We start from the raw sequence: 22,594 nt of genomic DNA, 5'->3' as shown, positions 1-22,594 counted from the left end.
TAGCCCATGATTTCAATTGTTTGTTCATTACTTTTAGGTACATTTTGTAGCTGTTTATCAATTATTTTTTTCAATGAATTCATTACTTTTAGCTGGCAATTTCAGCTGTTATCCATTAGGCTACTTTTAGCTAACAATTTCAATTGTTTGTCTATTACTTTTAGCTAACTACTTCAACTGTTTATCATTTAGGCTACTTTTAGCCAACATTTCAGTTGTTAAATCATTACTTTTAGCTAACAACTTCAATTGTTTGTCCATTACTTTTAGCTAACTACTTCAACTGTTTATCATTTAGGCTACTTTTCGCTAACTATTTCAATAGTTTATTCATACTTTTAGCTAATATTTCAGTTGTTAAATCATTACTTTTAGCAAACAATTTCAACTGTTTATGAATGATTTTTTAGCAAACTATTTCAACTGTTATGCATTAGGCTAGTTTTAGCTAACTATTTCAACTGTTTGTTCGTGCTTTTAGCTAACAACTTCAGTAGAGCAGCAGTTGGGACCCATTGCTCAACATTGATAAGAGGAAAGTTGTGAAACACTTTGTAAGATGTGTGGTCTCCTGGTAATGTAATTACAACCATTAGATGGCCTTAAGACTGCATTTTAATGTGTGCACTACAACCCTTTTGCCAAAATCTTCTCCATGGTCTCACAAAGAAACAGCATCTCAGTTTTGACTGAAAGATTTACAAATCCTTCAAGTCCTTTAAATCTGTGAGCACAAGCCTACGGAGACCAAGAATGAGAAAATGAATAACACAATAAAACACCATTGATCACCTTGAGTCTTTCAAGGCGATGAAAAGGAATACTAAACTGTCAGATTAGCGCTGTAAATGTCGGCCGAGCCCTAATGCACTGTAATGCACTCCATGCTCTCTATAACACCTGTTTAAAGCTGGACGGTTTCCATGTCTGTCTCACTGGTGCTTACTTTCTTTTGCCTCACATTATCTGAATTTTTTTCTTCTTCTGTTGTCCTTCTCTTTTATTATCACTCTGTATCTTTTACCATTCAAACGGTCTCTCCCATTGACTAGTAAACTGCACACCAAGAGCAGCGGAGAAGGGAAATAATTAAACTGGAAACGGAAATAAGATTACAGTCGACAGAATGAAACTAGTCCATTTCCAATAAACGCACAGCTCGTGGAAGGCACACACAGGTGACTTACACAGTAAACACAAGCAGTGCGACTGCCAGCAATAATAAATCCAATTACCGTCTAAACACAGCTTAGGATGAAAATGTTAACACTCCCAGTGCAAATATGCATAGATTTCTCCTTGATGACAAACAGATGAAACAGCTGGCACAGTGCTATACAGACTAAACAAATGTGTTGTTTTTACATTTAGGTAATAATTTCCTGTTGGAAAAGAGGAAGAATAACAGCATGTCACCGAAGCCTCGGCTGAGGAGCGAAGCAAGTCTCAGACACCCTTGACAATATTGCTAATACAAAAACGAAGGAGGACCTATATCTGAAGAGGAGGATATCTGGCTGAAGCTTTCCAAATGGTCTTGGATCAGTGGGTCCTGCCTCTTATTTTTCAGCGTGTTCAATCGTAGCCAAAAAGCGCACTCAATTTGTCATAATCTCCCTGCGGAAGTGTGTTTCCGAAACAGGATGTTTTGCTCATCGCACAGTTTCGTAATTTATGCTTAATGGATATGGATGAGCATATTCTCTAGCTTTCAGTCTGTTTGTTGAGTCACTGTCTTGAAGGGCCACCATTATCATCTCGGGTGTGATGGATATGGATGAGTGTCTGCGTTCCGGGGAAGTGTCTGTGTGCACGCCTTTTTCTTGTCTCACCATCTTGTACTCCTTCCACGTTTTCTGGAAGTCCACACTGCCGTCCTCTCTGCGCTGGATGACCGTCCATCCACCGCCGGCTGTTTCCATGTTGCAATACACCTACACAATAGAAAAGAGAGAGCAAGGGAGGGTGGGAAAACACATGTATGAAAGCACACTGATAGCACCCATAGGCCTTTGTACATTTTTTCGGGATTCGGAGCGCATAATCTAACTAGCAAGCTTATGATTCCAACATTCAGCGTGACTCTCAGCGGCATTAACAAACAATGAAGTTACGTTCGAACAATTATTTGGATTCAGACACTCCTTCTCCCAGCTTTCATGATGAATAATCTTAGGGAACGCAAGGTATCTGTGTCCTCCTTAAACTTAATCAGCGTCTCCTTATCCCTCACCTACTCCCGGGAGATGTTCCTCATCAGACGGCCTCGATTCTGCAGGATCAAAGTGGAGGTCCTGGGTGTAATGTGGCCCTTAACCTTGGACCTCGGTGCGTGTAAGCTGATAATGCAAGGCTGTTGCTCTATCTGCAGTGTTGCTCTTTGTTTTGAGGAGGAGACCCCAGGGTGGAGTGGACGAGGTCTCTCACCTCAGCCAGCCCACACAGCTGAACACACATGAACGCAGCCTGGGTATAATTAGGTAAGCACCCTCGACAGAACCTTTTTCCCTGAGACTAGCTCATCATTCATGCTACAAAAAAGTATGTCAACTACAAATGCTACTGATGGTTAAAGTTGATCTGCAATTAAATTAAGATTCTATTCTCTTATAATCAGTACACTATACGCATGCACCTGTATGTCCTTGGTGTTTTCCTTTGTTTTTAACTTATGTGCTTCTTTGTCTATGTCCAACTTGTTCTGCAATAATAGCGCCTGGGTGTCACTTACTCTGTCAACTGGATTGGTGAAATATTTGCGTGCACAGGCTCTAATAACACACGCAGTTAACCGTTGTCACTCCATGTTGTGATTCATATAGTGAGATGTCACCATTTGCCATCACTACTCTCCATGACTCTTGAAAGAAAGACAGCTAACGCTATAGCTAGAACGAACACAATGCTGATCAGCGTGTGGGAGCTGCCAATGACTCAAATAACATGAATTAGAATGAGCGCTAACGTTAGCAAGCTACACTAACTAGCTTCTACTCAAACAGCTCTAGTTAGCTAAGCTAGCTATCTTGCTACGAGTGGAATACAAACAGCACAATGCGTTCTCCCAACTGAATGTTGTAAAAGGACACTCTTTTTAAAATGCTAACAGTTCATAATTAAAGCTGGCGTTGTTGAAAAAGTAGAAAAAGTAAGTGATGATCATCGCTCACATCTATCAAGAGTATAAGCATAGTGTCGAGGTTAAGAACACAGGCGAACACACACACAAACACACACAAACACAATTGTCACCATGCTGATCGGCTTAGTGTCCTGTTTCACGTCTGTTTCACACCTCACAACCCCCAGCAGCAAGCACCCACCATTCACACTCATCGGCCCAGTGGTGGCTTGGGGGGTCTTTTTAGCTTTCTTGGAGCGAAAAGAAAACATGCAAAAGCCTGTAAACCCACTATTAAAGAGCAGACTAAAAGTGATGAAAAGGCAGACATTTTCACACCACGATGGACTGCTGGCTCTAAGATATTTTGGTTTCACACCTTTTTGGTCTCCTGAGGATTGATCTGGATGGTGTAGACTCCGTTCTTATGGACGCCAGCCTGGTAGAGGTCGGCACAGTCACGGAACTTCTTCTCTTCATCCGCGACCTTTGTGCTATTAGGAACCACTGTGGGCGTGAAAGAAATTATGGGAAGGTGTTATGTTAGAATTATGTTCAAAATCATACTGTAAATTGACTTGCAGCCCTGGAGCGACTGGTTGCTGCAAACTGTTGGTTTGGTTGACATTTCTGGAAATACTATTTGCTAACGAGAGTAAGATGAGGAGATTAATACCAAGCTCATTTATATCTGTTAAACTTGAAGCAGGGGCTAGGAGGCAATTAGCTTAACTTTAACGTAAACCCTGGAAGAAGGGTGAAACAGGACGGCCCTCTCCAAAGTTCAAAAATACCTCTACCAGCACCTCTAAAACTCACTAATTATCAGTACACAAACAGAAAGGAAAAAAGAAAAGCTTTCTGTTTTTTACCAGTTGTTAGCTGGTTATTAGGGAACTGGGCACAGTGACTCTTTGCGGGTTACCTGGAAATCTCAAGACTTCATTGGCCCATTGTACCTGCTATATGTAAGTTAGGATGCAAACTCCACACTAAATGATGCGTTGAAACTAGTTCTACATACTAAAGCTGTGACAGTGGTTCCATGACATGTTAGGTTCAGCTTAGCTACTCTGGTGCTCAAGTCCAAGCTAAATATTACTGCAGAAAATGTATTACTACAGAAAATTACTTTTTCACTTCCCGTGGCCAATCACTGAAAAGAACTATTCTTAATACAGTTTTTATTACTGTGTTGTCTCTCCTACTTATTCTCCAAGTTATCCCACCTTTTAAAACAATGCATACTGCAACAATAATAGGGTCACGTTACATTACCGTGTTGAAGTGGATATTTTCACTACTTGGCTGTAGATTAATGTTGTCGTCTTTCTGATCTTGCTGCTAGGGGCACTTAAGTCCAAAGCAGAAATTCTAATTCTATATAAATTGGCTTTAATGTCATCTATTAACAGCCTGCACTACATTTTGTATATATGCACATATGCCAGCTGTCTGTCAGAAACATCGGTGGAGCAAATTTGGACTTTGGACTAACAGATGCCAAAGCTCAGGTGTTAGTGCCGATAAAAGACAAGACTAAATAAACACTTAATACACCAGATACAGACACAAGAATAGCACTGTTAAAAAAAAGTCCATGCTATTTAAAAACTATTACCTTTCATGCAACCTCTTGTGTCAGATAAGTATGGAAGTAATCAGTTCTATAATGTTTTATGCAATCACAAATTGCAAACAAACCCTTAATGGGTCAATTTACCGTATTTCAGATCTGTGCATCTCAGAGGAGAAAATATAAAAGGAGTCTGAGGCAGAAGCTGATCGGTGAGGTCTCGTTGTGAGTATCTTGTAACGGTCAGATAAAATCTGAGGGCGACTAACTTATTAGCAAGAGAAAAGCAGTTCATCGACTGGATGATCCCCCACTCTGAGAGAAGGCCTCAGACTTTGACAGACCAGCTGCATCCATTTCCATCTGCAGATAATTATGGCGGCACTATTTTGAAACCAAGCAAGGGGCTGAGGACAAAATACTACAAGCTATAAATTTCAAGTTCCTGTTATAACAAGTGGTTTATATTTACCTTCCTTGCCCTTGTTATATAGATGGAAATTCCTTCCGATTTTCCCTTTTTTTTTCTCTCGCTCCTCTTTCTTCCTCCCTTTCTCCTCCCATATGAGGGGTTCATCTCAGTTTTCACACCACTGTTTGTATTGTTGGAATCGTCGAGCCAAAGAAGATGTCAGAGAAAAGTGAAATGTGTCAGCGATCCCTCGCCTTCGCTTTGATCGCCCCTCCCGAGCGCAGAGCTCCATGGCGGAAGCAGGCCGTGTGTTTGGGTGTACTATCTGAGCATTTTGACAAAGTATTGAGTATCAGCGACAAGAATCTCCTGCTGTGACAGGTTGACAGAGTGGGCCCTCGCACTCCAGACTCTAATACAACAAAGAGCTGCCCTGTCAGGCGGTAATTTACCTCAAGCCGGCAGACAGCGGGGCACATTTTAGAGGCCATGGAGAGCTTTGTCAGAGGGGAACTTTCTGGTATTCGATCTGTAACCGTGTGGACAATTATTTCACAATCACCTCTGAGATCTCCCTTGGTGGAAGAAGACTGTCTGCTGAGGGACTTGATGCTCCAGTGTAGGAGCGGCTCCCTTGAACAGCTTGCTGCCCAGCTCTGAAAATATTATTTATATCCCAATATTTATTTAGAGAAAAATATTTTGTGGTTCAGTGGGGACTCGTATTCAGTAGGGGGTTCATGTGAAAGGATCAGCAGAGCTTGGGTGTTTGCATAAATCAGTGCCCTTGCCAAATGAGCCCAAATACAAGAGCTAAGGAGAGTGAGTAATGGAGCTAAATGGACTGCCATAGACATCACAGCTCCCATGTGACTATAATCAGTCTTTAAATGCCACTAAGGGTTTAAGTGATTCCATCCAAAATCCAATGAATTTCTCTGGTGTATTCATATATGAAGGATGCACAGCACTATAAAATAATACCAGTGCATTCCCACAGTACATTTTACAACAGTGATTTGTAGTCCTGGTTTAACATGTGAAGAGGATTATGGCTGCTGTGTAAAGATTTCTGGGTAACGAGTCCCAAGATTCATGAGATTCAAGTAATATATGTTTAATAATCTACTTCCTTTAATATACCGCTGAGGAAAGAACAGGAATACATCTTGCAGGAATCATATGCTCTGTGGATTATGTGTTTTATCTGCATATCAAGGAATACTGTATATATGTGAAACACATCTATAAAACTCTCACTGTCAGTATATTTTAATTGGATGGCGTAGAGGAACTGCTCCTTGCAGCTTTTGCATGATTAAAGTTTTACGGTAATATTTAGGAAATTCAGTGCACTTGATGAAGGCTAAAGAAAAATCCAGGGTAAATACTGAAAAACACGGTTTAAGCATGTGAGATGGAGTGTTTTAGTAGTCTAAACCCGTTCTGTGGAGTTTCCCTCCTATGATTTCTGTCCAGTAAAAGAACATTTCACTTCCTGGATTTGTGAAAAACATCACCAATGTGCATAATCTAGAGAGCAACGTAAATTAGCATATATATGCTGGACAGGTTTTGAATGCTATCATAATGTATACAGTCTAAAGACAGTACTGTAGCCCTGTAGCCCTTCATGGATGGATTTAGACTTGTAAGCCCAGGTGAATGCAGTTAATCAATTTACCAGCTCTGAGTGGAATTTGTGTCTACTGCTTTATTAAATGCATCAAAAGTTCCATTCAACAGACAAGTGTGCAAACGCCACATATAATAAAATTACCTACTTCCCTCTGCAAAAATAATGGTGAGAGACACCCATACTTTTATGAACGTCGCTAAGGGAACTCGCAATAACTGCACACTTTACAGGGTCTTTGCAAATGTAGGTGTCAACTCATTCTGCTGGTCGGTGAAGCGTGAAAATAATCATGTGCAGGACTTAAAGATTCCGTCTGCTTCGTGAATAATGAAGTGGCTGACCATACTGTCGTGTTGGGGCATTACAACCTGCAAACGGCATTTTTTGAGGCTTTGCATGGAACTTATAATTCCACCCTCTTCTACTCTGAGTAAGCAGCTGTAAAAATGATGAATGTCATTCATTTTGTGGGATAATAGAACACTAAACAAAATCATATCTGGTGGCCAGAATTTTTTACAGAGGGTTTCAAATCTGAGGTCAATTACTGTTAATAACAGCATGTGGCTCATTGCACACTAATGAGGTTTGGGTAATGATTACAACCTAAACAAGTGCTCCGCTGCAGCATCTGGCCACATCAAAAATGCCTCAACTCTTCCACTGCAATGGTTGTAAACACACTGGAAACCTTCATTTTAGGAAAAGCCAAAGAGAGAGCAAATGGGAAAACGTATATTAATGAGGATCCAGTCTTAAAACTTCCTATTCTAAGTATTTGTCATCTTCCCCAACACAAAGTCAACGCTGATTTGAGTCCATGCGTTAAAGGAAATGCTCAGTTTTCATAACAGCGCCAAATGCAAGCAGACGCCACTCCATGGCATGAAATGCTAGCCCTCTCCTCAAATGAAAACAGTAATCTGTTTCTCAAACAAACAAAAGCCCTCCCCTAAACATGGGGGAAGAAAGAGAGCTGTCTGCTGTTTCTGTGTTTTAAATGCCGTTGAAAACAGGAGCAGTGCGTCAGATGACCGGTGAGATCTACCTACTCCTTCACCTCCTTTGGACGGGGTTTCCCCCAGGAGCTATTACAGTTTGACTTATTTGGGCTGAGGTGAAGAAAGGGGAGACCTCTGACCCGCACGCCCGCCCCAACCTTCAACACCACCACGGAAGAGGAGAGGACCAACCACGGAGCAACAGCGGCCAGGTTCCATTTCTATCGCCTCTCATTAAGGCAGCCACCAATCACAGGCAGGGGGACGGGCTGTGGCACCCTGCTTCACTGACCCCACTGAAAAAAGCAGGCTTGGTGGGAAAAAAAAGCCAGAAAAGTACAATATACAGAGAATCTAATCAAACTTGGCAGACTACACACCCATAAAACAGAGAGCCAAAAGTGTTGCATCAATATGAATGTCAATATGAAGAATGCAAAGATGATACATAATGACCAGTCAGGCCAAAATGGTCTCACAAGACCTCTGGTAATTAAATGTAACATACACAAATCCAGACTAAACAGATGGAGAGCGAGCAGGAGCCGCCCTGACCCTTGTTGCATGGAACATTAAAATCACAAAAGGGAGCAGCATGATAAATACAAAGCATGTGTTAATCATGTGCAGAAGTTATCCGCTCGTGATCCCGACATCCCTTGTTGTTTCCCGTCAGATGGGAAACTTCAGGGAAGCACTGTGAGGTCTCGAGGCGTCTCAGCAGGAAATCCACAAATGTAAATGAGGTTGCAACCAATTCCCCCGGCGCACACAGACATGTTAAATCTGCTGTGACCAATGGGATTTAAGGCCAATGTTGGGATCAACTGGGATCGGTGTTTAAATGGCTGGGAAAGGGGTAAACGAGTTCACCGAGTCTGACCGAACAAGAAAGGTTGCGCTGCTGTCAGGTCAAACGTAGGGCCAAAAGGGAAATCCCTGGTCTCATATTAGCAGAAGGCGGAGACTCTGAGGAATAAAATAAGCCTATTACTTCATAACCAGAGTCATGTTCGACGTTCCAGTGAAGCCACTTCTTAAAGTTATAGCGTGAAATGCAAAAAAAAGAAAAGAAAAAGAACAGTACCATGCTGGTTTATGAGAGGCACCAAACGTCTTTAACAGGAGCACACCGGGTTACAATAAGAACTATGTTTCCTTCTTCATGCTGCTCTCAATGATGCAGAATTTAATAGCCAGTGCATCCCTGTGTCTCTCAGTATGGGGGAAGGTTTATAGAACAAGTGTCATCATAATATCACGAGGACTGTAAAATCAAAAACGTTGTAGCTGTAACATCTGACCAGAGGAAGTAAGCAATCCAAAACAAGTTGAGTGCTGCCTCACGGTTCAAGCGTCACACAGCCAGTCCACAAACTCTCTTTTGCACATTGTGGTTTGGCTCAGGGTCACTGAGCATTTTCTAGCGTTAGGGTCATCGCTAGTGGGGGTGGACGTAATTTGGACCAGTCTACAACCAACTGAAAGATGACTGACAAGAGTTCTCCTCCACTGAAACATAAACATAAACCTTTCTTCGCCCGGTTGGACCAAGCCAGTGCACGGTGGATGTTCTTGATTTTGCTTCACGGCTTCAAAGTGAATCAAGACTAAATGTCTACAGCCATGCCAGCAACTCTGTGGGGCTGAACTTCGACATAGAAGGGCACTGAGCGTCAGCTGGCCAACATGCTCACAGTGACGATGCTAATGTGCTAATGATAGAGGGTAAAATGTCCACCCTCTTCACTTTAGTTTCATGTGTTAGCATGCTAACTTCTTCACACAAAGTAGAGCTGGGGCTGATGGAGTTTTGGTCACAATATTTGAGAAATTCAAATACTGAGTTGATGATGGCGCTAACTGAAATGTCAGGGGATCAGGAGCGTTATTAAAATTCATCCTGAGGGGAACATGAATGTTTCACTCAAAACTCAGAAACCTAAAGCTCATACTGGTGCTAGAGAAAAAAAAAAAATCAAGGCAGAAGGGTTCATCCCCGGAGGACCATGAATGTCTGTACAGAATATAATGGCAATCCATCCGATAGTTGTTGGACCAACCAACATTGCCAACCCTGAAGCCGTACCGAAAGCATAGCCAAAAACACTGCAGCTGTAATAGCAGAGTCAAATTGCAACTTAGCTCTACCTACACCTAAGCCCCTGCAGTTGGTAAATCATGCTCTATGTCCTGATTTTCCATGATTTCTTGGCAGTTTGTTCAACTTCAGAACACAGCCTTGCTTATTGTTGTCATCTAAACCATTCCTGGTATTTCACTGATTGGTCCAGCTTTGAGCTGCTGGCCCCAGTCGTTTCTCAGTGGCTCTGCAAGCGATCACGGTTAGTTTAAACATTTGCTTGCACTTCTAATAGTTTATGACTTTCTTCTTCTCCATCCTCAGCACCACACAATAGCCAGAACGTGCTGTTACGTGATGGCTGTTGTGTAAAACCATATTTACACTTTGAATTGCTGAAAAAGGTCCAAACCTCTCAGTATGTAAAGCTTTGATTCCAGTGCGCTTACCTCCATCTTTGGAGCAGAGGTTGAGCAGGTTATGGACGGTATCCATCATCTCCTGCTGCTGTCTCTGCAGGGCTGTGCTGTTTCCTGTGGCCCGGCTCAGCTGGGCTTCCAGCTCCCTGATAACCCCGCTCTGGCTCCCCACCAGGGCCTGGAGACTTCCCTTCTCCTGCTTCAGTGTCTCCAGCTCTTCACGGTGGCGCATCTCCATTTCTAACATCTTCTGCTCCAGGAGGCTGTCGGAAGGGAAAAAGATCAGGAACAGTTTGTTATGGAAGATGGAGAAGTTGTGAATAATTGTCATCCTTCAGGACGTCCAAATCCACTGGAAGAAGGGTTGTTTTTACAGATTTAAAGGGATTGAACATTGTTTTGTTTTTTCAGTTTTAGTTATGATGTTGCCAATGATTTATTTGTTATGTAATGTGTATCTTTTCATATAGCAATCATAAAAAGCGGTCATCCCATTGAGCATAAATTAATAAAATTCCTCCACTTTGGACATTTTTACTTCCTGCTGTTCTCCGTGATGGACGCTGTGAGTAATTACAGTCTAAATGCAGCGATGTGCTCCCTTCATAACAATTTCCCAGACAACAATATGGGAACACAAACACAAGAAGTTCCCATTAGACAGAAATACAAATAATGACGTGTATAGGTTTGGTTGCTATGTGTTTCCCACACAACATATGCTTCATCATGCGCATGGCAGACTCATCTGAGGTAAATGACCAAGCCCCTTTCGTACATAAACATTACCACTGTACAGTCTAATGAAAGATGATATACGCTTCAAATTCATTAACTAATCATGTTTCCCTCTATTACAGATTCAGTCAAGGAAAAGAAAAGATGACACGTACGAGATGGAACAGCGTCAAAATTGCTGAAGCTTAGGGAAATTGCCCTCAGAAATCCTCGACAGTAATTTAAAAGTCAGAATCGCCAGGGACCACCCTTTAAAATGTTCTCTTTTTTTTTTTCAAAGTGATTGCACGGCGTCTCCATGGACACAGCAACGAGAGATGTGGACCAAACCCTTCTAAACACTACATCATCTAAAACAATCCCACAGGACCAATCACTGTAAAGAACAAGATTTGAAGACATGAAAATGGTCCAACGTGAACATCACAGAAAATATGAGCGTCTTATTATGTTGTCGGGTACACAGCTGACTATTGCTTTGGAAAATTGTCATTGAGAGCTGGTAGCAAGCTTTTACGTAAACCAGCAGACAACATCAGAGTGAAAAGCCGTTTTTTTTGCACAGACAGGATCATCTTTACTTCCTTCAGTGTATCTTTGTCCAATCTGCCGCAGTATGGATGCTATCCAGTGCGTTTCGTTTTGTTTGCTTGACGTCTTGTCTGTTTACCTGTTCTTGTCATGCAGCTTGCTGATCTCATTGGTCTGGACCATTAACTCTTTCTCCAGCTTGTTAGTGGAAAGAGAATTTTCCAGCAGCTGGATCTCAAGCCTGGATGTCTGATTCAGAACCTGCCATGATAAGAAATACACAGAATACAGATATTTAGAACACAAAAGTAATAAAGAGGAAATTATGGCTCTTTATAGCTGATGTTAGCTGCAGTAATATTAGCAAATACCATGTACATGTGCACCAAACTGTGAAGAGAAGCCAAAAACATGAAGCTTTCTAGACACTGGAGGAAAGACACACTGCACATTCGAGGCACATATAAACCATCAACTTTGTTTTCATTTTGTCAAGTGTTCACCCAACACATGGTAACACTTAGGAGATATTCATCTCTGCTATGATTCTTTTTTTTTAACTTTGCAAACAGTTATCTTTTTTAGTGCTTTAGCAAAAATTACCAACCGCTAACTTCACAACTTTCCATCACCTCCTCCTCAAACTCCTCCGTATAAACACTGAAAGGAAGCCGAGCCAAATAACTCAAAGAAGGGATAGGCATTTATATAGCACTAGTGTTGCCTTTGGCCAGTCCTCTGTAACCTTTTTGGGGCTGCTCAATGCAGAATAGTTGGGTTAATGGAGCATAGGATGGATCCTCTCAGTGCTTTTGTGCATGAGAAAGACATAAAAAGTGGGGCACATCTACGGTTTATTGTGTTTGAGAGCATTAGCGTCAGTGTGTTTCTAGAGGCGTCACCTGCGTCTCAACGTCAGTCAGCTTGCGCGTCTGTTCAGCCGTCTGAGATAGAAGGTTGGTGCCCATTTCCAACATGGCTGCTGTGTGGTTGTGGACGGCGCTCTGCTGCAGTTGAGCCATCTCTGTCTTCATGTTCTCCTTGATGTAGTTCTCAATCTGCACCAGAAAAAAAGTTGCAGAAAAACAGATCAGACTCATGAAGAAAAGGTGCAGAGTTTACAGGTAACTCCCACTGAGTGATAACATTTCCCCATTGGCGTAGTGCGTGTTCACTCTCATACAGAACACAGCAGATGTTCTTCAGTAAACTTGCAGGTTTGCCCCATTCATGACCTGGTATTGGATTCCACTGATTTTCAGCTCTGCCTGTGATCACAGTATGGTAAGATGGTAAAAATCAGACGATATTTTACAACTGACATGAGGCAGATTTAATCTCTAAGAAATATATGAGCTGGATACAGTGATGTAATATTATCTCGCAGGCAATGATTTGTCCCCATAGTAAAAGCAGGTTTAAAGGATACCATATAATGTACCTTAATCAAGATACAAGATTCTGAGAGTCGTTGTTTAATCAACATTTCGTTGGTCACACACTGGAATGGGTTTCGTCCGTACATCTGAAGACATGCACAAACAAACATATTTTTTCCATCATTTGAGTGGCGCTCAAGTGAAGAATTGGTTTAGCCAACATAGGCACAGCCAGATGTCGGTGGTTAGCTCGGGCTGGAAGAGGCAGCGATGAAGAGATATTCACTGAAGCTTGTCTGGAAAGAACTCTTTCATCCTTATCTCCAAACGATGACAAGAGGGAGATGAAGGTTTACGTTGGATAAGTTTCCCCTATGGATTAACTATAAGGAGCACCTGTGTATTGTACTATTGTGCTTTGATTCTTCATGTTATTTCCCTCACAAATCATATTTTAGGGCTTTTTTTTTCAAACTTTTCACTGAGTGAGTTAACCCTACTAAGTCTTACTCACTTTCCTGTACTTTGTTTCTTATTTGTACAATGTTTTACATCATTTTATATCAAATTATTATTATTATTAAATATAGAAGAGCTTGTCTGTGTATGATCAGAGACATGCTTTTGCTTCCCAAACAAATCTGACTTGATTGGATTTTAAGTGTCCACTTGTTCATCTGGTTGCTCTCAGTCCGAACACACACTGAGATGATTCAATAATGGGCCAGTGGGGAGATTCTCATCCACTTGATCTTTCAAAGATGTTCATAGTTTTGCTTTGGCTCATCAATGGTCTGTAACAGGCTTATTTCAGGGACACATCAGCCAAGACAAATCAGTGTCAACACTGAACACTGCACAACATCACATGTTTTGGTGTCCTAAGCAACTGTTCCCCTGCTGCACTGTAGCCGTGGGCTGAATAATACTGCACACACTCTGATAAAGTAGACTGGGGAGGGAAATGCTTTATTCCAGAGAAAGCAGACGGTGACAAAATAAGTCTCACGTTATCTGTCCATCCCCCAGTAGATGCACGTCATAAATCACTGGGCATTAACTCTAACACGAAGTCCTGTGGTCCAGTGCTTTGCCCCCACTGGCGGTCCAGTCAAAGGGGTCTTAACACATTTTATGTGGCCCATATAAGGAGGGCCACATGCCTGAGCAGACACAACAAATGTGCAATCAAATGACAAATATCAGACAAAGTAATTCCAATTAGACGTTTATCCTTGCCATAAAGGGTTTGTAGGATCTCTCTCTATATATATATATTTTCAGACAGAAAAATCAATGTATCTGTATCTCTTGGCACAATAGAATCCTGATAATATTTATGTACTTTCTTGCTTTGCTGCAGAAAAAGCAAAAGCCTTTTTCCTGCTTTTATAAAGGATAGATGAATTCTAACATTTCAATCAGTCCCAGGCTAATAGATAATGAAACTGTCAGAACAGAGATGGATATCTTCGCTCTTCAACAGAAACAGCCAGTTCTCGGCCATTTGCAAAGGTCTGCCAAGTCGAATTAGCTGTTCAGTGTAATATCCTTTCTTGGCAACACTATTAAAGGGAAATGTAACATTTTTTCGGGCCAGATTTCAGGCATAATACAGCTTCCCCTGACTGTGAACTACATAAGGCTGATATAAGTGTCACTTTCCACATAACCTCCAATGGTCTGGCCCGAGGAATTGGAAAGAAAACAGTGAGTTTGGAATCCACAAAGCTAAAGTAATGATGGATTACTCTGCCTGATAATGAACCTTAGAATATGACTGTGTTTGGAAATGGTTATCAGTCGATCTAGAAATGTAAAATCTCGTAATTCTGCGGATGGTGTAGTTTGTTTTTACGTCCTTTTAGGTTGAAAACTTCAATTTAAACCTCACTGTTCTGTTCAAGGTCTTTGCACTGCGGTTTATTCATCCGCTGAGATTATCGCGGCCACATTTTGAGGACAGCGATAGGCTTTGCTCAGTGTAAGTCACCTTGAGAGAAAAGGTATTGAGGGGACAGATGGCTGACAGAAACTTAAGCCCAGCGATCACTTCATGGTTTGTCTCTTAGGGAATGTGGCTGACTCATGGCTGGATCCAGTGGGGGTCATAAATGGAAAGTACCAAGGAGAAGCAAGATTACACAAACACGCCCAATCATGTAAAATCACCACTCGGGAAGCCGTAAAATAGGTCTACGTGGGTGTTGGGTTATTTAGATGGTTTCTAACCTCGTCTCCAGTTAAATGCTGTGCTTTTCCAGTCAGCGACTACCAATCGTAACTGTTGTCAGCACTGAAAGCCAAAGCTCTCTGTCATTGCCAGAGCTGAAATGCAAATGTGTGTCAGTTGGGAATGAGATTGGGATTCTGAAATAAATACGAGTGCATAACGAGAATACAAAGTATGTGGAGCTTTATTTTCTACTAAAACGTCAGGTTCTCATGCCAATGACTGATTTTTTCCTTTGTAACTAATCCATTTTTTAGTTGACCTGAGACTGGATCCAATTCATTTCCATTCATGGTGCTGTTTTCTGCATTTTCATCAAGAGATAGAGTCAAGAAGCCAAAGAAATGACAGAACCAAGAGGTAATTTTGTCTGATACTCATAAATTCATCTCACAAACCCCAACTCTAAAAAAGTTGTGACGCTGTCTAAAACATAAATAAAAATAGAATGAAGTCATTTGCAAATGTTGTTTACCAGCAAACGGTTTTACGAAGACTTCCTGAGTCCATGTAGTAACATCCTTTATCCAATCATGTGTTCATAAAGTGGTGAACCTCGCTCCATCCTCGCTTGTGAACGACTGAGCCTTTCCAGGATGCTCCTTTCATACCCAATCATGATACTATCATCTGTTACCAATCAACCTGTTTACCTGTGGGATGATCAAAACAGGTGTTTTTGGAGCGTTCCACAACTTTCCCAGTCTTTTGTTGCTCCTGTCCCAACTTGTTTGAAATGTGTTGCTGCATCAAATTCAGAATAAACAGATATTTAGAAAAATCAATAAAGCTGATGAGGTCAAACATTAAATATATTGTCTTTGTATTGTTTTCAATTGAGTGTACATCAAAAAGAATTACCAACATCACATTCTGCTTCATTTATGTTTTACACAGCGTCACAACTTTTTGGAGTCAGGGTTGTACACTGAGCCCCCCCAACTCAGGGTTACTAAACTACCGTATATAGAAAAAATAATAATACAAAAAACAGGTGTAACCATCTAAGTATGAGGGCGATTTTAAGGTTCAAACAAACTGTAGTAAACTCTAAACAGTGTTTCAGACATAAAGGGATCACATTATCTTGTAAGTGGGACTATGTAGCTTTTGCTGAACAGCAGCCACTGTGACCACACGTGAAAATTATGATGCAATGCCAAATATCTAGTGGAACAACAGCATAAGTGGAGAGTCATAAAGTCAGTAGTGTTCATTATCAGCAATATTTACCTAAAGTTTGCTAATATTAGCCACCATAAGCCACTGGTCATACCAGACCAAATAGGGCTGCAACTGCAAAACCCCTGAGTGTATTGCAGAGAGGAATGGTGTGTTTTATTGCCTCTAAATTCAGTTTTCCATTAGTTAAAGAATGAAAATTGGGTAATTCCTTCTTTCAAAAGTCGCTGTCCCACCTTTCAAATTTTAGTTGAAAACTTTTGTCAATTACTCCTGAGCATGAACATTTCACACTTTAAAAAGAGATAGGAAATTAAACGAAACTCCACTTTCATCAAAATAAAAATAAATCTGTTTTTTAATATACATTCCAAAGGGTGCAATAATAGCAGGGTGCTTTTAGAAACTACTAAATGTAGCCTCTGGTTTCACAAAATCACTGTTTGCTAAGTGAGAGTCACATAAACACAAGTTTATGTTTCCCCAAGTGCTACTTTACACCAAGGCATAAAGGTTTGAAGGTGGTGTGTTTGGCACAGTCTGGCTTCATGAGTTCATGAGGACTGCCTGTGACTTTACTAATGATGCTGCCATTAGTACCTTAACTGCACCCTCACAGTGCAGCGCACAGCATGTGCAGACTGGTCCGTTTAGACAGTTTATGAGGTATAATTGGCTGTTAATCACTAAACAAGCTGCTTCAGGCTGTATGGAATATAAATGAGAAGCTGTAGAACATAAAGCAGGATGCAGACTTTAAGAGCAAAGGGACTGTTCATCATACAGCGGGACAAGTGTTTAGGTTACTGAATGAACTGCTCTGCGTGTGCACATTTTCATGGAAAGCATTGCAGTAGAAGGGCCACAAAATCCATCAGTCAAGATCCCCAGCGCGCATTTTCTGCACATTATCATGGCAGAGCTGCTAAATTGCCATCGCTTGAGAGCCAAGAACAGGATAATCCCTCAAGATGATACTCCCTGCTATCATTGTTACAGATTACAGCAAATGTTTACCACTTTACTGACATTTCCCATTCAGCCAGTCCAAAGCGGGGTCTTGATCTTTCTCTAAACAGCAGCAGTGGTGGTGCTGAGAGTCACTGTGAGAGTTGGAAATCTGTGGGTCTGGACTGTATAAAACACTTACTGCTAGAGCTCTGTCACATCTCTGCTTATCTCTGGCTCTGTTTCTGTGTGCGGGGAGATGGTGATGGTGATGGTGATGGTGATGGCATTACTGGGGAGGTCTGGCTTCTGGGATGCATCCCTTGCGCTCAGGCCTGGATCCATTTCAGACCACTTTGACGGAAGAGATCACGGGGGCTGTTGCCCGCTGCCACCCACTCTTAAAATCAGCACCTCCTGCTGTGTAACAAGCCACCTTGGGACCAACGCCAGCAACACTCATGCCTTCTTATCGCCCACCGACAGTGAAAGGTGAATTTGACACCCCTCTTTTTAACCTGGGACTATATTTCACTCCGGGGCTTTAGGAGGTGTTACCTTGACTCACTGCCCCGTCACTCTCCACCATTGTGTAATATAGATACGTGCAGTCTCTATATTTTACAAAGCTATCTTACTCAGTCACCGCCCTGTTTGTTTTTATATCCACCTTGAAACAGTTTAAGGCTCTCTGTCTTAAACTCTGTCAAGATTAGGTGAGTAACAACTCTCTTCTTCGACCCCTTTGACCTTCGCCCCGGTGGCCAACATTCAGGCATTCACTCAATTGCTGCCACGTTTTTTTCCTCTCGTAGAATGTCAATAGAGAGAGAGAGAGACGGGGGGTCAACAGACAAAAGAAAAAGACATCCTGCATGTCTGAGTGGACAAAATAGCTGCTTCCACTATAAAATGTTGGACTTCTCAGCATGTTGTGTACATGGGACAGTATCTCTGCGCTGAAGGGGTCTGGAGGGAGGAGCCTTTGTTAGCCTTTCCAAAACCAAAACCACAAGGTGTAAAGAACAGTTTATTTGGCCGTATATTCCAATTAGCTCGTAGCTAACTAGCTCAGCTACAAAAATTAAGTTACATCAAAGCCTAAGTTGTGCGTAATAACACTTTTTTGTGGGGTTACGGGTTACTTTAAAAAAAAAAAAGGCCCCGTTCACTGCTAACATTCATCGTGCTGTGGGGAAACCCGTCCATCAGTTTGAGCTAATGTTAGCAGCTCTGCTCTTTGTTTGTCCTCGATAAAGTGAAGCGTGTGAAAACAGGAATAAGTAAGTAAGCCAAGCAGCCAAACAGAAAGGAAACAAGTCTGATCTTACATTTTACGAGCGCCGTCAACTCGAGAGGATGCTGACTTTTTGCCTCGGACATGCAGCTTCAGTGTTTAGCATGATACCATGTATCTGGCCATCATGTGCGCATTTTAAATGTTTTTAGTAAGATTCTTGTTTTACCAATAAACAGAGAGACAGTGTTTTCAACTGACCAGCGGCGCTAACGTTGCTTTAATAGACTGTGTGCATATCACGTCACTTTCTTTGTGGCGCGAACTGCAGATGAAGAGAAACCACAAGGAGCTTTTATCGAGTACCAAAACTTGTTGATAAGGGTGAAAAATGAAGGAAGAAATGAAGATATTGACTGAAAACCGCTGGAAAAAATGACTTGTTAACCATCTGCAGCACCAAGGAGTCGGATACTGGTGGAAATGGCGTAATATTAGCTATTGTTTTTAATGCATCTACACGACTAAATCTTGTAAACAGTTTTAAATACGACAGGTGAAAGTAAATAACGTACCCTGCCTTGTTTCACGGCGATCCCATCCTTGGTGGCGTTTCACTGGACCTTTGTGGGTGGTTAATTTGGCAACCATAAAGTAGACATTAACGTTTGTTGCCATGTTAATGCACAGGACAATAAAAGCTACTCACCCCTAGCAACAATGAGACGACAGTCATCCTGGAGCACCAACTGCTAACAACAACTGCTAACGAAAAAGATGAACGCCTCCATACTTTTGTTTGCTTGTATTTGGTTTTTAGAGTAGGACTATGTTTGAATGACCAGGTAGTTGGTTGTATCTACTGCCTCAACAGCAGGCAAATATTTCAGTTCAGCTCATAACGTAAGGGTCACATCCAGTTTAAACTAGCACAGTAAGAACTGTCCTCCATCTTGTCCTCTGCGGTTTTCACTTCCCGCCCTCCATCTGAATTTAACATCACTTGACCACAAACAACCTATTAGCAAATTAGCTACACCTGATAAAGATCTGTTTTCTCTTCATTTGATAAATCAGTGGGTGATATTTCTATCTGTCTGCAGACACATACAGTATTTGCTGCGCAAGACTGGACAGCCGAGAAATAGCATCAGTGTGTAAGGAGGAGTCGAACGGTCAAATATCATCATATGGTGTAGAAAGGGGATCTGCAGTGAGCTGGGTGGTCCCGGCCCTGCCACATCGCCGTTGCTCTGTCCGAATAGTGCTGAACGCAGGACTTCCCTCAGCCAGAAAGCCTGAGTGCCATCTGAAAAACAAACCAGCTACCGCCAGCACACACTGCCCCGAGACTCTTTCTCCTCTCCTTTTGCATTCCTCTTTCTTCTTTTTTCCCCTTTGTCTTTCGATCAAATGCCATTGTGTTGATGTCAAGCGCGTTTCGTTTGTGCATTTCCAAAGACATAATGAGCCCTGTGTACACAACCTGAAAACAAACCAAACATTCCTCTGTATAAATCACTGGGTAAATCATTGTGCTGGAGGTGCCCAAAATCCTTTGGCAGGTTCAGACGCACACCATTTTCCACCCTTCAAAGGTTTTCTGTCACAATGGTTTGTCAACAGGGCAGACAATAGGCTTTAAGAATGTGAGAATATTTAGCCAATAGTCGAGTTTTCAAGGTTGGTTGACTTGTTGGTTGGTTGTATGGGAAAACAAATCAGAGCTTCTACCTTAAGGGCCAGTGTTTTCAGCCAAATTGATTTTCCATATTCATTTTGTAAAATGTGCGACCTATACGGCCTTGGGAATCATCATTCAGTGTCAAGAATTTAAATAAACCACAAATTGTTAAAACAGAGTGGAATATGCGGTGTTAATTTTTTTTTCAAATGACTGATGAGCTTCGTAAACGGCTGATTTACTTTAAGTTACAACATTCGAAAACCACAATGAAATAACAAGGCTTGGTTTCAAGAGGATCTGAGCAAAATGTGAAGAATGCTGTGATAAATCGTGATTCTCAAACACAAATTGGCAGAAATGTGGCTCTGGTTGAGTCAAATTTGAGATTTAAAGGTTTAGTAGGATGAGGTCAAATATCTAAAAATATAAAAGCCCTGAGAAATGAAGGGAGACTGGATGTAATGTTTTTAGTTTCTTTCGGGAAAATAAATCACCATTTCAAAACAGTAATATGGCAATCTGCTTGTACTCTTATTATCTTCACTTTTTCCCTGATCTACGATACGCTTTCTCATATATGAAGACTAACGTACCGTCACTAGCAGAAGTCACACTACATGAATGTAGCTCCTAGCCTGAGAGGCCTATTTAAATGAAGAACGCTGACACTGTTGTGTCTACAAGGCCTTCAGTGATTAACTACGAAGCTCAGAGCTCTGTATGTCTGTGATATGCAAGATAAAAGCCAGTCCGTCTCAAACGTCGAATGAGGCATACAGATTAAGTTTTGACGCCGTGTTAAGAAAAGGATGAACTTTGTCTCAGCGTCAGAAAAAAGAACTCGAGTTCTTGAGTGAGCACATCCAACAGAAACCCTTCTTGTATTGACATTGGTACATGGCGCGGACGCTCGCTTGTTGTTATGATTTAATTCATTCCGGAAATGAATTTTCAGAGTTGGTCTAGACTGGGACCTTCTGACCGGATTCCAGGAGCAGCAAATGTAACTCAGATCTGCAGAGCTCTTCTAAATCTGTGATGAGAAACACATGAAAGTGACAAAAATGGTTTGAAAAAAGCATAAAACATGAAAATCTGCTGTCCAGGATGTGAGCCAGAGGAAATCTTCTACCTCCGTGCACCCAGCTGTCCCCAATAAAATAAAGGTCAGAATCAAAGCTGTTGGCGGGCTTCTTATTTTTAGATTTTGTAAGGTGTCAACACAGTTAGCTAAACCACAACTCTCAGTCACCCTGTACAAACATGTTTTTTTTAGGGAGTGTAATGCCACTCTGTACTGTTTTGATATGCAAAGTGGTCGTCAATAAACTTGTGTAATCTTGTGTTAGCAATGAGCGCACGTTATTTTACAGCCCTGTAGGTTGTAGCTAGATTGCATAGTGCTAGCTGACAGCTAAAGCATGCAATGAACTACTGTCCCACAGCTGTACTTTAAGCGCGTCACATTAATACTTTGGGCACTTTAACCTTTTCATCACAAAGGACCAGTGTGTAGGATTTAAGAGGACCTATTGGCAGAAATGAGTCCGCCATGTTTTTACGGTAGCCCTGAACGGTTAAGTTAATGTGAGCTATAGGAAATTTGTCTGGTTTTATGGATTCAAACAAACTTTGTTGTGGGCAACAAGTGAAATACTGATTAAATATTAGCAGGTGGCACATTTATGGCCCTCAAAATTCTAATTATTTTAATGCAATAGAAAACTACAGTCCTGTCTGATATACAATAATCTGTTTAACATCAATTCGTATATTATTTTAAGATTATTTTCTAGCACTCACTGCTTGTACAGCTTTCATCATATCGCTTTTTGTCCGCCTTGCATGGAGCAGTAACCCCTGAGAAAAGCACTAAAGGACCCATTTGACCCCTCCAAGACAAGCCTGGCTCGAACACTGTACTAAGTTAGATATTCTGTCATTGACTCATACCTCAAACAGATCACAACGTTTTCTGGTTTCTTTCCATGACAAATAAAAATAAATACACTGGAGTGCAGCATAAGCATGAATGTATATTTTCAAAAATCCTCCGGTTACAATCCTGCGCTCTAATGTCAAAATGAGCCCAAAAATTACTCCAATTAATTATGTGTATCAGGCCATATGGGAGAGGAAGTACTTGCATTCACCCAAGACATGGGAATGCGTAACGAAAACCAAACAACCAAACAAACTGGGACCTGCTCATTCATCCATAGGTCTTAAACAGCGAGTACCAGCGGAGGGGCAGCCTGGACTTACTGTGACGCATGTTCTCCTGCATGGGAATCGTTCCTCAGGGACACATCTGGGCAGGAATGTCCCTGATGATGGCTTTCTTGTGTCAGTGCTAGAGGCCATGTCAGTCTGCCCCTTTCACTGAAACACACAGCGTTACTACAAAC

The 22,594-nt window shown here is 41.5% G+C and overlaps 1 protein-coding gene across 2 annotated transcripts in view; it reads right to left on the bottom strand.

The window, feature by feature from the left end:
* The window catches only part of angpt1 (angiopoietin 1), a 56,879-nt gene that overhangs the window by 20,593 nt on the left and 13,692 nt on the right, over window positions 1-22,594 (bottom strand). Inside the window, exons 1-6 of one of the 2 annotated variants that reach the window (XM_041955113.1) lie at window positions 22,452-22,500; window positions 12,423-12,578; window positions 11,660-11,781; window positions 10,282-10,514; window positions 3,501-3,628; window positions 1,833-1,934 (exon numbers count right to left, since the gene is read on the bottom strand). In XM_041955113.1, the coding sequence (XP_041811047.1) occupies window positions 1,833-1,934; window positions 3,501-3,628; window positions 10,282-10,514; window positions 11,660-11,781; window positions 12,423-12,554 (717 nt within the window). In that variant the 5' untranslated portion in view covers window positions 12,555-12,578; window positions 22,452-22,500. Of the gene's footprint in view, window positions 1-1,832; window positions 1,935-3,500; window positions 3,629-10,281; window positions 10,515-11,659; window positions 11,782-12,422; window positions 12,579-22,451; window positions 22,501-22,594 lie in introns of those variants that run through there. The other variant, XM_041955112.1, reaches the window with a different exon arrangement.

Source organism: Chelmon rostratus, chromosome 16 (genome assembly GCF_017976325.1).
Source record: "Chelmon rostratus isolate fCheRos1 chromosome 16, fCheRos1.pri, whole genome shotgun sequence".
Lineage (NCBI taxonomy): Eukaryota > Metazoa > Chordata > Actinopteri > Chaetodontiformes > Chaetodontidae > Chelmon > Chelmon rostratus.
Note: the sequence above shows the minus strand (reverse complement) of the source record. Positions and strands in the feature narration are given on the sequence as shown.